The 15,737-nt window shown below is 47.1% G+C and overlaps 1 protein-coding gene across 1 annotated transcript in view; it reads right to left on the bottom strand.

The window, feature by feature from the left end:
* The window catches only part of LOC144510241 (protein polyglycylase TTLL10-like), a 42,982-nt gene that overhangs the window by 9,366 nt on the left and 17,879 nt on the right, over positions 1–15,737 (bottom strand). The window contains exons 5-6 of the mRNA XM_078239734.1: positions 11,447–11,618; positions 3,492–3,663 (exon numbers count right to left, since the gene is read on the bottom strand). Coding sequence (XP_078095860.1) covers positions 3,492–3,663; positions 11,447–11,618 — 344 coding nt within the window. The remainder of the gene's footprint in view (positions 1–3,491; positions 3,664–11,446; positions 11,619–15,737) is intronic.

Genomic DNA, 15,737 nt, shown 5'->3' with positions numbered 1-15,737 from the left:
AATAAACTTTAAAATAAAGTTCACTGGGCTGATAGATAGGGAGTCCACTCTGGTCTCATTCTGGCCCAGTGGTTGGATTGTGCCTTTAGTAATGGTGACCAGAGCTGGGCAGAGCTTGCTAGTAGACCGCTTCTGAGACTAGTGCACATGTAAGAGGCGCTTTAAATATAAAGACCCCAAAATATTCGCAGGAATTCCAGTAGATGTGGAGCATAAACGAAGTTGGCAGACCTCACAACGGAAGCAGAAAAATGGAGGGTCAACACTCGGTGTCCCAGCAGTGCCCAATCTGCACAGGGGCCTGGGATGCACAAAACCTCTGCCCGCCTTGAACATGGAACCTGGCATCGGGAGACGTGGTACCAAGGGTGAAGGGATAGTCCTACCCAGAATTGCCCATCGAATGCATGCAAAGCAAACCAGTTTAGCAGCACAACGGCCTACACTCAGTCTAATTTGTGCCATGGAATTAATCTGGCCTGCAGTTGGGCGGCACGGCAGCACAGTGGCTAGCACTGCTGCTTCACAGCGCCAGGAACCTGGGTTCGATTCCCGGCTTGGGTCACTGTCTGTGTGGAGTTTGCACGTTCTCCCCCCTGTCTGCGTGGGTTTCCTCCAGGTGCTCCGGTTTCCTCCCACAGTCTGAAAGACGTGCTGGTTAGGTGCATTGACCCGAACAGGCGCCGGACTGTGGCGACTAGGGGAATTTCACAGTAACTTCATTGCAGTGTTAATGTAAGCCTTACTTGTGACTAATAAATAAACTGAAATAAAGTTCACTGGGCTGATAGATTGTCCACTCTGGTCTCATTCTGGCCCAGTGATTGGATTATGTCTTTGGTAATGGTGGCCCAATCCTTTGCTTGGCCGACCTACTGGGCAGAGCTTGCTGGTGGACCTCTAGCATCGCGTTTCTGCACTCACTCCTCTTGTAGGTACCCAAGGCAGGCCCACATTAGTTCTCAAATTATTACTACGGCAACACATACCCTTTCAATTTAGTAGGCCTATGTACCGATGCTGATACTATGATTGAGTGAATCTGTTCACATTGAAGCCAAGGTAAAAACCTACAGGGAAAATGGTGATGGCTCAGTCCTCAGAGTGTTGCTTTGCAGTGTGTATGGCCACCAATGAAATAATAAACCAGTTAGTTCCACCACCTTGACCTCAAATACCACAGCAACAGTGGTCAGGAAGCGGGCTTCCAAAGTATTTGGCTGGACAGAGTTGATTAGTTTTGATTTTGATTTGATTTATTATTGTTACATGTATTAGTATACAGTGAAAAGTATTGTTTCTTGCGTGCTATACAAAGCATACCATTCATAGAGAAGGAAAGGAGAGAGTGCAGAATGTAGTGTTACAGTCATAGCTAAGGTGCGGAGAAAGATCAACTCAATGCAAGGTCGGTCCATTCAAAAGTCTGATGGCAGCAGGGAAGAAGCTGTTCTTGAGTTGATTGGTACGTGACCTTTTTCCTGACGGAAGAAGGTGGAAGAGAGAATGTCCGGGGCGTGTGGGGTCCCTAATTATGCTGGCTGCTTTGCCTAGGCAGCGGGAAGTGTAGACCTCAATGGAGGTGAGGCTGGTTTGCGTGATGGATTGGGCTACATTCACGACGTTTTGTAGTTTCTTATGGTCTTGGGCAGAGCAGGAGCCATACCAAGCTGTGGTACAACCAGAAAGAATGCTTTCTATGGTGTACCTGTAAAAGTTGGTGAGAATCATAGCTGACATGCTAAATTTCCTTAGTCTTCAGAGAAAATAGAGGCGTTGGTGGGCTTTCTTAACTATAGTGTCGGCATGGGGGGACCAGGACAACTTGTTGCTCATCTGGATACCTAAAAACCTTAAGCTTTTGACCATTTGTACTTCGTCCCCGTTGATGTAGACAGGGGCACGTTCTCCTTTATGTTTCCTGAAGTCGATGACTATCTCCTTCATTTTGTTGGCATTGAGGGAGAGATTAATGTTACCGCACCAGTTCACCAGATTCTCTATCTCATTCCTGTACTCTGTCTCGTCATTGTTTGAGATCTGACCCACTACGGTGGCGTCATCAGCAAACTCGAATTGGGGGCACAGTCAAAGGTGTATAAGGAGGAGAGTAGGGGGCTGAGAACACAGCCTTGTGGGGCACCGATGTTGAGGATGATCGTGGAGGAGATTTTAAAGAACAGATTTAATGTTAGATCCTTTCATGTTGTGTCCAAGACAAAAGATTGCATTTAAGTCTACAAACTTTGCTCAATGTATGGGGACAATTTTTACTTGGAGAAAATCAGTGTTAGCAATGAGATAATGGCACAGGAATGGTGCCAATAGCCTCATGGCACTGGTAACGTAACTTAACAAAAGACCCGTCTCTAATCTATGAATCCATCATTTTGCAATTGTTCTCACCCTTTACGTAACAACAACCAATTGCATTTATATATCACACTTAAATTGTCTTGAAAATATCCTTCGGCTCAGATCAACAGCCTTTTGGGGAGAGGTCCAGCTGTGTACAAAGTGCTTCCTGATTTCACTCCTAGATATCCCAGCACTCATTTTAAGAGGGAACAGTTTGTCTCTATCCACCACATTGAACTGATGAAGAGTCATCCAGACTCGAAGTGTTGGCTCTGTTGCTCTCTCCATAGATGCTGTCAGACCTGCTGAGATTTTCCAGCGTTTTCTGTTTTTGTGGCACTGAACAACCTTAATCATTTTAAATGTCACTCGTTGATCACTGGTAGTCCAGACTTTGAATAATTCTGAAGGAAGAGACATGCTGTCAAAGTTTTTTGTCTTGTACTCATCAGAGCGGATGCCAAATTTCAAAGGGAAAAATAATTCATACTGCATGAAAAAAGGGGTGCTGATTGGTTGGCAATCGGCTCTGATTGGTTAAGATGTTGCACCTTTATTTGAATAAACAGAAGCGTGGGGACAATCGCTCTCTGGTGCATTCGCTATGACAATGTTTTCCAATGCAGTATAAATCGTTGCTCCATTATTGCCTATGTCTTGATGAGGGCAAAATGAAAAGCTTTGACAGAATGGATGAGATTTTCTGGTCCCCCTCATCCCAAAACCGGAAAATCCCGTCCGAGGTCAACGGACCTTTGCATGGTCCGCGTACCCACCCACCCCCCAAGTGGGTGGGATGGGAAAATTCCCCCCAATGTCTCTTTGTTTAGCAAATAGACCACCCTTCATATAACCTCCTAAGTTTAGGGGTCTACAAATCAAGGTTGTGAAGCCTATCCTCATAATTTAACTCTTCCAGCCCTGATACTATTCAGATACCTGAATTCTGACAGTCAGGCCACAATCTCAGATCATCCTTTTTCGGCCAAAAATAAGAACAAAATGAAATTCTGCCTTTTCAGGTACCTTTTTATTATAAACAATATGGTGCGACAACAAAGATTTTCTTTTTGTTCCAGGGAAGGAGGAGGAGGGGGAAGAGGCCAACACCATTCTCCTCATAGTCAACATACCTGGTTGGTCAGGTGACTTGTCAGATCATCAGAGCATGGATCATATATGTTGCAGGTTGATCTGGCGTAACCATGGTGAAAGAAGGCCATAAAAGGCGCGGTGCAGGCGATCAAGAAATAGGAACGGACATCAAACTTTCTCCCGTCCAAGAGTAAGGGCCTGACAACATAGCTGTTGGGATAAAAGGCAAGTGTTTGTTCGTGCAATTCTGCAGACGGATGTTTAATTCTCAGTGCTTCGAATCGGAAATGAATTTAATTTTTAAAAGCTAAAGTTTATTTATTAGTGTCACAAGTAAGGCTTACATTAACACTGCAATGAAGTTACTGTGAAAATCCCCTAGTCGCCACACTCTGGCGCCTGTTCGGATACACTGAGGGAGAATTTAGCACAGCCAACGCACCCTAACCAGCGCTTGTTTCGGACTTTGGGAGGAAACCGGAGCACCCAGAGGAAACCCACGCAGACACGGGGAGAATGTGCAGACTCCGCACAGACAGTGACCCAAGGCTGGAATCGAACCCGGGTCCCTGGCGCTGTGAGGTAGCAGTGCGAACCACTGTGCCTCCTCTATTTAAGACCTCTTTGAAAGATCCTGATTTTTTTGGGGGCGGCACAGGTGCAAAGTGCTGTCCTCCTGCGTCACCATGGAGCCAAGTAACACAAGTCAATCTACAAAGGCAGTATTGGGGTTGAGGTTAGGGGTTAGGGTCGGAGGAGGGGCGGTCCTATTAAAGCTGTCACCATTCTACCTTCCACTTATGTGATGCCTTACTCAAACTGACTGTGACTGTGTTTCCAGGGTTAATACCGAGAACCATGTCAGTCAGTAGGTGAGGTGGCGTGCAGTTAGTTGGTTTGACCAAAGAATCATAGAATCCCTACAAGTGCAGAAGGAGGTCATTCAGCTCATCGAGTCTGCAATGACCACAATCCCACCCAGGCCCTATTCCCTTAACCCCGCATATTTATCCTGCTAACGCCCTGACACTGGGGTCAATTTAGCATGGCCAAACAACCTAACCCACACATCTTTGGACTGTGGGAGGAAACTGGAGCACCCGGAGGAAACCCATGCAGACACGGGGAGAATGTGCAAACTCCGCACAGTGACTCAAGGCCAGAATCGAACCCAGGTCCCTGGAGCTGTGAGGCAGCAGTGCTAACCACTTTGCCACCGTGCTGGCCAGTACTCACGATGTAAGCATGTAAAAAGAAAAACAACTTGCACTTATACAGTCCTTTTCACGATTACTGACATCTCAAATTGAGCCAATTATATACTTTTGGAGTTTTAGTGTAGGAAACACGACAGCCAATTTGTACACAGCAAGCTCCCACAAACAACAATTTGATAATGACCAGATCATCTGGATTTTGTGGTGTTGATTGAGGGATAAGTACTGGTCAGGGGTTAACTCCCCTGCTCTTCTTCACAATAATGCCATGGGACCTTGTACATCCAACCAAGTTGTTTGCTGGGGCTTCAGGTTAACATCTCACCCGAGAGACAGAGACAGCATCTCCAACAGTGCAGCACTCCCTCAGTACCACACTGGAGTGTCAGTCTTGATTCATCAATCCCTGGACTGGGAATTGAACAGTAAGAAGTCTCACAACACCAGGTTAAAGTCCAACAGGTTTATTTGGAATCTCAAGCTCCTTCATCAGGTGAGTTCATCAGTCTTCACTTACCTGATGAAAGAGCTTGAGACTCCAAATAAACCTGTTGGACTTTAACCTGGTGTTGCGAGACTTCTTACTGTGCTTACCCCAGTCCAACACCGGCAACTCCACATCCTGCGAATTGAATCCAGAACTTTGTGACTCAGAAGCAACAGCACCACCAAATGAGCCGCGGCTTGAGGGACACATCGGTGCTGAGGGAAAGATCAGCTTGGGTCATCAAGCTTTCCCCCTATACCCGAGGCAGCTGGAGCATCACTGACCAGATACTTCCTCTTCTGACTCTTCCATATTAACGTGAGATTCCGATCACTCGCCACAGGAAATCTGTATGGCTCCCACAAAGAACAGTATGGGGGGAAAGATTTAACTCTGAAATACTCTTTGAATAATATCATTTTTGCTCTCTTTACCCTGAACCAGGGACTGACAATGCTGTAAGTTCGCAAAAAATATAACCGAGCACGGCGCTAACTAAACCACAGTCATTAAAGCAGATTGCTTGGTCATGATCTCATTGCTGTCTGGGGCATCTGGCTGTGTGAAAATTGGCTGCCTTGTTTCCTACATCTCAGCAGTGAACAGCACTTCAATGAACTGATTGGCTGTAAAGCACTTTGAGATTTTAAAGTAAAGTTTATTTATTAGTCACAAGTAGATTTACATTAACACTGCAATGAAGTTACTGTGAAATTCCCCTAGTCGCCACACTCCGGCGCCTGTTCGGGTACACTGAGGGGCAATTTAGCATGGCCAATCCATCTAACCAGCACGTCTTTCGGACTGTGGGAGGAAACCGGAGCACCCGGAGGAAACCCACGCAGATACGGGGAGAACGTGCAGACTCCAAACAGACAGTGACCAGAGCCAGGAATCAAACCTGGGTCCCTGGCACTGTGAGGCAGCAGTGCTAACCACTGTGCCACCGTGCTGCTCCCTGCTGCCCTCTGAGGTTATTGAAAGATGCTATATTGGTGCAAGATCTTTGAATCCAACGGGAGAATTTATCCCATTCCAGTTGATTTCCTTGTGGGACTTCAAATGTCAGGGGGGAGGGGGAACAGGAACAAGTGTAGCCTTCAGGTGAAGAAGGGTCAGAGGGCAGGCGATTGGATCAGGGCATGTAGACATAATTCAATTCCCATTGTAAACTTAAAGACTCAGAACTTGTCTTCACAATTCCACGATGAATATGCTCACTCATAAGTGTTTGTGGTACGGAGGATATTGGATTAGTCCCAAAAATGAGGTACAGGTATCGCGATTAACCCCCACCTATTGATTGCACTGTAAGCAGCCTCGTGATCTCTGCACCCAACCCGGTGCTCACCATCAGCTGGCTGCGTCAGCAGGGGCCCAACATTGTGAGTGGCGAGCACCACTTGAAGCAAGCCTGCACCTCTTAAAATGGAGGTGAATTGTGGCTGGACCGGATGCTGGGGATTGTAGTTGCAGAGAAATGTTTTTTTTGAAGGGCGGCATGGTGGCACAGTGGTTAGCACTGCTGCCTCACAGCTCCAGGGACCCGAGTTCAATTTCAGCCTTGGGTGGCTGTCTGTGTGGAATCTGCACGTTCTCCCCGTGTCTGCGTGGGTTTCCTCCAGGTGTTCCGGTTTCCTCTCACGGTCCAAAGATGTGCGAGTTAAATTGATTGGCCATGCTAAATTGACCTAGTGTCGGGGGGATTAGCGGGGTAAGTATGTGGGGTTACGGGAATAGGGCCTGGGTGGGATTGTGGTCAGTGCAGACGAGATGGGCCGAATGGTCTCCTTCTATGAAAAATCAGCTCTATTTTCTCCTACAGATGCTGTAAGACTGGTTTCCTCCCACAGTCCAAAGATCTGCGGGTTAGGTGGATTGGCCATGCTAAATTTCCCCTTAGTGTCAGGGAACTAGCTAGGGTCGGGTAAATGTATGGGGTTATGGAGATAGGGCCTGGGTGGGATTTGTGTTGATGTAGATTTGATGGGCCAAATGGCCTTGTTCTGCACTGCAGGATTCTATGATTCTATGATAAGATGTATAGGTTAGGGGGATTAATGGGGTAAATGCATGAATTATGGGGTAGGGTGAGGGATGAGCCTGCTAAGATGCTCTTTCAGAGAGCCAGTGAAGACTCAATGGGCTGAATAGCCTCCTTCTGAACTGTAGGGATTCTATGAGAATCTGACCCAAGAATGAGTGAGGAGTAGAATGCGAGAAAACGTGGGTTGTAAGGTTTTCAGAAACTGCACTGGAGATCTTGGTGGAGGAGATGGAAAGGTAGACAGATCGCCTTGCATCACCAGGAGGGAAGGAGGACCCCCCCACTCGACACAGTCAGATCGCAGAGGGAACAGATAGCCATGGAGGTCAGCGCCAGGAGTCAGGTCCTGAGGATGCAGTGTTGAATGATTTTCCAATGGCCTCACACAAGTGATTAAGATCAATGAATGCATCTTCAAAAGCCATAACCTACCAACTATACCAGTTACCTCAACCACCACTCAAATCACAACAACCCCATCACTCACCTACCAACAATCTCTATCAATAAGGCTGTGCACAATCAAATGTTTGATGCATCTAGGAAACTTGTACTTCTTTATGTATAATATGCTGTATCTGCTGTTCACAATGCAATCTCCTCTGCCTTGGGAGGACCAAACACAGGCTGGGTGGTCACTTTGTGGAACACCCCCCCCCGCTCAGTCCGCAAGCATGACCCTGAGTTTCCAGTCGCTTGCCATTTCAATTCTCCGCCTTGCTCCCACACTGACATTTCTGTCCCCGGCCTGCTGCAGTGTTCCAGTGAAGGCCAACACAAGCTGGAGGGACAGTCCCTCCTCTTCTGATTAGTCGCAACATTGAATTCGACAACTTCAGATCACAAACTCTATCCTCCATGTTGATTCTGTATTTTCGCCACATATCAGTCTGAATCCTGTTTTGCATTGTTTTGCTTTCAGACAGAACTGTTCATTATTCCATCACTCACACTCACTCTGGGCAAGTGCGTTATTTCTTTACTGCACCGTTACCTCTCCCTTTGCCTTTTGTTTCATGACATCTTTGTCATCTAATCTCTCCTGCCACCTACCCTATCCCAGATATTCCACTTTGTCCATCCTCTCCCCCCTTTCAATGATGTACGATGCGGAGATGCCGGCGTTGGACTGGGGTGGGCACAGTAAGAAGTCTCACAACACCAGGTTAAAGTCCAACAGGTTTATTTGGTAGCACGAGCTTTCGGAGCGCTGCCCCTTCATCAGGTGAGTGGAGACCAAAGGGGGTGGTATTTTATGGCCTCGCTTGTCCCGAAACCGTAAAATCCATCCCGAGGTCAACGGACCTTTCCATGGTCCGCCCCTCGCCCGCTCCGATTCCCGTGGCGGGCAGGGTGGTAAAACTCCGGCCAGGGAGTCACAGCAGTCTCACAGATCACTAGGATCGCTGGTGCTTCACCCCAGTGGGGCTGAGTGGCTCCATGGAGCACAGATCAGACATCTTCTCTCAGGAGGCATCGCGTCTCCTGCCAGCATGGCCATTCCACCAGTCTCCTTGCCCAGAATGCTGCCTGCAATGTTGAGATGGCACAGTCCTCGGCAACCTCCTCCACGGAGAGTCAGCAGCCACTGGAAGGGCACTGCCTTGGAGCATGAAGGCAAGAATACTCAATAGACAAGAACTAAGAGAATGGACAAGGGTTGGCTTTTGCATGCAATAGGATATGGTTTCATTTGTAGATTTGGTTTGGTTTTCATTGAGGCCAAGCAGGGAATAATGGTCAGGGACAGAGCAAAGGAAGGTGCGGGGCTGTTGGTGAACGGAGAATTGGCATTGCGATTATTGCACTCAGCTGAGTTCTCCACGGTCAGCCCAGGAAGAGAGCGACTGTACATTTGTCTCCTCTTTCCTCCTCCTCCTCTTTCTCCTGCTCCTGCCCTTACAGCTGGTGTCCTGGTCTGTCCCGTCGTGGTGAGCTGCATACAGCAGACCACCCAGAATCGTAACACCCGCTCTGCCGAAGACTGTGCCGGACTGTGCTATTCCTACTCTGTGTGGCCTCTGATCATTCTCCAAGTTATGCAGCATCTCAAGGGGAATGTCTGGGAGTGACTGTTTTGAACAGCCACACCGCTTCCTTTCAACTTTTCAATTCTCTGCCCCATCACGTTTCGAGTTGCAGCATGACTTTCACTGCGTGTGTTGTGCGTAGTTCGCACACCTGACTGATCATCCATGTCATCAGGAGATAGCTCTCGTCATCCAATAACCACCCTTTGATTGGACATCAAGGCTCAAATAAAGCTAGGATGGTGACAGCTGCAGAATGAAGGCATCATGACTGATGCGCTATCAATAAGGCGAAAGACTACCGATATGCCAATATAAGTGTAGGCTTTTATTCACAACAGAATCAGGAGCAGATGCCAACATATAACCAACCTGGACTGAACAAGGGGGAGGAGACAGCCACCTTTATACTAGGTGCTGAGGGGAGGACCCAAACTGGAAGGGGATGTGTCCAGGTATGACAAGCACACACAACGGCGGTCCATATAGGACAAAGGCACAACTGAGGTCCACCACAATGACCACTGTCAGGTTAGCCGGTGCTGACCTTCATCAATTGCTGCCTATAACCACACGCCAAAGCTGGGCATTGAGAGAGTTCAATCCCTTTCGGCTCCAGGATAGGGAAGAGTTGACACTGGGGCACCCACGTACGTGCAGTAAATGTGTCAATGCAACATGGGGAGGCTTGCATTCCCAGTGGAGATACTTGTTCACTCCACTCGCTTGCCTCTGGCAAGAGAAAATGAAACGCAGCCAACTCCCTCTGACTGGAGCCTCACTGATGTCCCAGACGCGACAGTGGACGGCAAACTATGAGATGTTGCAAATATCACCAGTTTCCGCCTGGTAGGAGCCTTCATGGGCACAGTCACCTTCTCTGGCAATATAGTCCTCATCCTGCTCTGAGGTTGCAGTTGTGGCTGCAAAAGCTGGAGGCTTTCGGTGAGGACATCCTTACTGAAGTGTAGACATGTCTCACACGGATCTTCATAGAGGTTCGGCTCAGAGAATTACTCCCTGAACATGTTGGGGACCTCCTGCTGGGAGCCCTTCTCCTCCTCTTCAAGCAGCTTATCCTACTCTGTGTGGCCTCTCATCATTCTCCAAGTTATGCCGCATCTCGAGGGGAATGACTGGGAGTGAGCAGCCACACCGCTCCCTTTCAACTTTTCAAAACTTGGAACAACTATACGAAGCACCAAATGCTTGTAAAATCAAAGGTACAGCCAGAAGAAATCAACCAGCAGCTAACCACTAAGTAGTTGGTCATCCCTTTACATAGCACTGAAAGCATGTTGAACTGTGCAAGCTTAAGAGAGGGCATAGGCTGGGGTATTGGTCTCCAAAACGGCACTGTTGCTGTCAAATCACAAACCTGTTCTGCACTTTTTTCAGTGGTAGTTCATTGTGCGTGTGCTAGCACCGACACCAATATGGCGCCCGATATATTTCACCCCATCAGTGTGGAAAGTGCCATGGATGCCATTTTGGAATCTAAGGACATTATTAAACCCACAAGCCAGAATTATCACCCAATGTTTTCACAAGGAAGGAGAAGATATAGTTACAGATGGACATGTTTACAAAGGGCATCTGCATCATAAATCTGAATCTGGAAATTTGCAATGAAAAGTTGACATGCATGCAGGCAGATGTAGGAGTTAGAGTCATGGGGCGGGATTTTATGGCCTCGCTCAACCCAAGACAGGAAAATCCCGCCCAAGGTCAGTGGACATTTCCATTGCCCCTTGCCCACTCCGGGCAGGGCGGTAGAATTCCGGCGATGGAGTCATAGAGATATATAGCATGGAAACAGGCCCTTCGGCCCAGCTCGTCCATTCTGGCCAGGTTTCTGAAACTGAACTAGTCCCATTTGCCTGCATTTGGTCCACATCCCTCTAAATCTTTCCCGTCCATGTACCTGTCCAAATATATCTTAAATGTTGCAATTGTACCTGCCTCTACCACCTCCTCTGGCAGCTCATTCCATATACGCAGCATCCTCTGTGTGAAAACATTGGCCCTCAGGTCCCTTTTAAATCTTTCCCCTCTCATTGTAAACCCTCTAGTTTTGGATTCCCCCTATCCTGAAGAAAAGACCATCGCTATTCACCTTATCTATGCCCCTCATGATTTTGAGTTGTAACACATTATAGGTGGAGCCATTTGTGACCCCATTTTTAAAAAAACTTTGATTGTGCTCATTCACCTTTGCACCACTCTGTGAATGATGGAATTGTATTGAGATGGTTTGATCACTGGGTTGTCTTCCACGCTTTGCACCTTGGCACGGAACACTGCTAGGTCTTCCCGAGACTTCAAGAGAAAGATTCCTCGACCCTCTTGTAAATTGGCAGGTTTACAAATCCAGATTTGCCCATCTGCGTCAAAGAATGGAAAACAGAAAGGAGAGATACGTAAAGGAAGCACTGTTTCTCCGTGATCATTCTGGGGAATGGATAACTGCCAGCTTGGGTCAACACTTGCTACAGAAAGCTAGGTAAGAAATCTCACGACACCAGGTTAAAGGTTTATTTGGAATCACGAGCTTTCGGAACGCTGCTCCTTTATCAGGCGAGTGGAGTCCAGGAGCAGTGCTCCGAAAGCTCCTGATTCCACATAAAACTGTTGGACTTTAACCTGGTGTTGTGAGACTTCTTACTGTGTCCAATGCCGGCATCGCCACATTGCAGAAAGTTATGAGGAGGCAGAGGGAGGTGGGGAGGAGACAGGGGGCTGGGGACGGCAGTGGGGAAGGGAGGTAGGCAGGGAGGAAAGGGGAGTAGGCGGGTGGGGAGGGGGGGCAGCGGTGGCGGTGTGGTAAGGTCAGACATTTTAGCCTCCAATTTAATTCATTCAAGTTTGGTAATGATGCACGGAAGGTGGATTCCGGAAAATGATTGGAGACTGGGGTTGGAGGAAGCGGGAGACAAGAGTCATTTTCCTGCTCCGACATCATTAAAGACATAACCATCGAAACAGTTTATTCCCCAGGGAGACCGAGGATAGATGAAGGACTCTCAACAAAAGGGACAATTTTTGCTTAATTCTCAGCACTTTCCTCTCCTAATTGTGGGAAAGGCAAGCAACGCCTGAATTCAAATTTAAGGACTCTTTTTCCAAAATTGTCTCAAGCCATGAAGATCAGACGTGGTGAGCAGTCTGTGCTGAGTTCTCTGGGCAACACGAGGCAGGCCTCAGTGCTTCTGGCTTTAGCAAGAAGCTTGTGCCTGGGTGTGGATTGGGGAGACGGGATTGGAACGACTCACAGTGCCATCTTTCAGGTGAGATGAGGGGGACATGTAAGAAATCATGACACTACTTTGAAGAAGAGCAGGGAGTTCTCCCCAGTGCAGGCAGATATGGGAGTTATAGAGTCATGGGGCGGGATTGTTTGGCCTCGCTCGACCCAAGACAGGAAAATCCCGCCCAGGGTCAATGGACATTTCCATTGCCCGCCCTTCGCCAATTCCGATTACATAGCGGGTGGGGCGGTAGAATTACAGCAATGGAGTCATAGAGATATATAGCACAGAAACAGGCCCTTCGGCCCAACTCGTCCATGCTGGCCAGGTTTCCTAAACTGAATGAGTCCCATTTGCCTGCGTTTGACCCACATCCCTCTAAACCTTTCCCATCCATGTACCAATCCAAATGTCTTTTAAAAGTTGTCCTGGTCAATATTTAGCCCTGAACAACGTGTCCAAAGATGTGTGGGTTAGGTTGATTGGCCATGCTAAAAATTGCCCCTTAGTGTCCTGGGATGTGTAGATTAGAGGGATTAGTGGGTAAAATATGTAGGGATATGGGGGTAGGGTCTGGGTGGGATTGTGGTCGGTGCAGACTCGATGGGCCGAATGGCCTCTTTCTGTACTGTAGGGTTTCTATGATTTCTATGATGAACATCACAATAACAGATTATCTGCTCATGATCACATTGCTGTTTGTGGGAGCTTGCTGTGCACAAATTGGCTCCTGTATTTCCTACAGTACAACAGTGGCTACATTTCCAAAGCTTTTCATTGGCTGTAAGGCACTTTGGGACATTCTGTGGTTGTGCAAGGTGTTACAGAAATCCAACTCTCTCTTATAGTTGCTACTTCAGGTTGCTGCACAGTGACCCAGTGTGAAAAGTGCATACAATCTGATGTTAAACTAAAGTAGATTTGGAAAAGCAAAATTGCAAATCTGAAACCAAAACAGAAAATGCTGCAGATACTCAGCTGGCCAGACAACATCGGCGGAGAGAGAAGCAAAGTTAACGTTCCAGGTATGTGGTCTCCTGTCAGAACTCCTATCAGGGTGGAACAGTTTATCAAACACTTGATATTCTATTAGTCTGTGACATTCACGTTCATAGCTAATGTACAGATAAATAGCTTAGTCCAGAAATGTTGGTGATTATAGATGCACCGTCCAAACACCATTGCATCAACAAATGAAACAAAGACACATCCTCCAGTTTCTCAAACTATCTTGAGGAACCATTCAGAATAATCATTGTTACGAATGATGTGACTGAGAGCAAAGGAATAAAAGCATAGAAACATAGAAAATGGGTGCAGGAGGAGGCCATTCAGCCCTTCGAGCCTACTCCGCCATTCATTATGATCATTGCTGATCATGCAATTCAATATTCTGATCTCACTTTCCCTTCATATCCTTTGATCCCCTTCGCCCTGAGTGCGAATCCCTATAGTGCTGAAGGAGGCCATTTGGCCCGTCAAGCCTGCACCGACCCACCAACAGAGCATCTTACCCAGGCCCTGTCCCCGTAACTCCACATATTTACCACACCAATCCTCCTAACCTACACATCTTGGGACACTAAGGGACAATTTAGCAAGGCCAATCCATCTAACTTGCACATCTTTGGACTGTGGGAGGAAATCGGAGCACACAGAGGAAACACACAGACACGGGGAGAACATGCAAACTCCACACAGTCACCCGAAGCTGGAATTGAACCCGGCTCCCTGGCATTGTGAGACAGCAGTGCTAACCACTGTACCACCATGCCGCCCTTCTAACTCCTTCTTGAAAACATACAATGCTTTGGCCTCAACTGCTTTCTGCAGTGGCAAATTTCACCGGCTCACCACTCTCTGGATGAAGAAATTTCTCCTCATCTCAGTCCAGAAGGTTTATCGTGTAAACGTAGACAATTAATTGGCCCTAGGCTAAATGTTGCTGGAAAATTGGCTAAGTTACAGACGACATGATGTGGAGATGCTGGCGTTGGACTAGGATGGATACAGTAAGAAGTCTCACAACACCAGGTTAAAGTCCAACAGGTGTATTTGGTATCGCGCGCTTTCTGAGCGCTGCTCCTTCATCAGGTGAGTGGCCACTCACCTGATGAAGGAGCAGCGCTCCGAAAGCTCGTGATACCCAAATGAACTTGTTGGACTTTAACCTGGTGTTGTGAGATTGCAGATTACACTGTGAGGAATCAAGGAAATTTGTCACAGGATACAAGACAGCGGGAGGCCAAAGTTTTAAGTGCCAGAGGTGTGAAATGAACAAATGGTTGTAAACAATCACCCATCACATGGGAAATAAGGAATAGTGATCGTGATGGATGGGAAGCCAGTGCGATTATTAGACGGTGACATCTCCACAACTTCACTAGAAATCATTCGCTAAGTATTGTTTGTTTAAACCTAAATCTGAGGAATTTGTATTTGGTATCAAAGGAAGGAAAAATATTGTGTGTGTTTTAAACAGGGTACCCTCTTGTAGCACTGATAAGCATTGGCATTTTATATATTGTTTAATAAAGAAGTGATTTGATTCAAGAATAACAGTGATGTGTCTATCAATTGACAAGAGAGACAGTCACAGTCAACAATCACCCCCAGTTCTGCACATCCCCCACCATCAGGAACATCATTCCTGCATCTATCCTGTCTAGTCCTGTTAGAATTTTATTGGTTTCTATGAGATCCCCCCTCATTCTTCTAAACTCCAGTGAATATAATCCTAATCGACTCAATCTCTCCTCATATGTCTGCCCTGCCATCCCAGGAATCAGTCTGGTAAACCTTCACTCCCTCCCTCTTTTAGAAAAAACATCCTTCCTCAGATAAGGAGACCAGAACCGCACACAATATTCCAGGTATGGCCTCACCAAGGCCCTTTATAATTGAAACAAGACATCCCTGCTCCTGTACTCGAATCCTCTCGCTATGAAGGCCAACAGACAATTTGTCTTTTTTACCACCTGCTACACCTATATGCTTAACTTCAGCGACCGGTGTACGAGGACACCCAGGTCTCGTTGCACATTCTCCTCTCTCAATCTATAGCCATTCAGATAATAATCTGTCGTCTGGTTTTTGCTGCCAAAGTGGATAATCTTACATTTATCCACATTATACTGCATTCGCCATTCATTTGCCCACTCACTCAGCTTGTCCAAATCACACTGAAGCATCTCTGCATCCTCCTCATAACTCACTCCCCCACCCAGCTTTGTGTTACCTGCAAATTTGGAGATA

Source organism: Mustelus asterias, chromosome 22 (assembly GCF_964213995.1).
Source record: "Mustelus asterias chromosome 22, sMusAst1.hap1.1, whole genome shotgun sequence".
Classification (NCBI taxonomy): Eukaryota; Metazoa; Chordata; class Chondrichthyes; order Carcharhiniformes; family Triakidae; genus Mustelus; species Mustelus asterias.
Note: the sequence above shows the minus strand (reverse complement) of the source record. Positions and strands in the feature narration are given on the sequence as shown.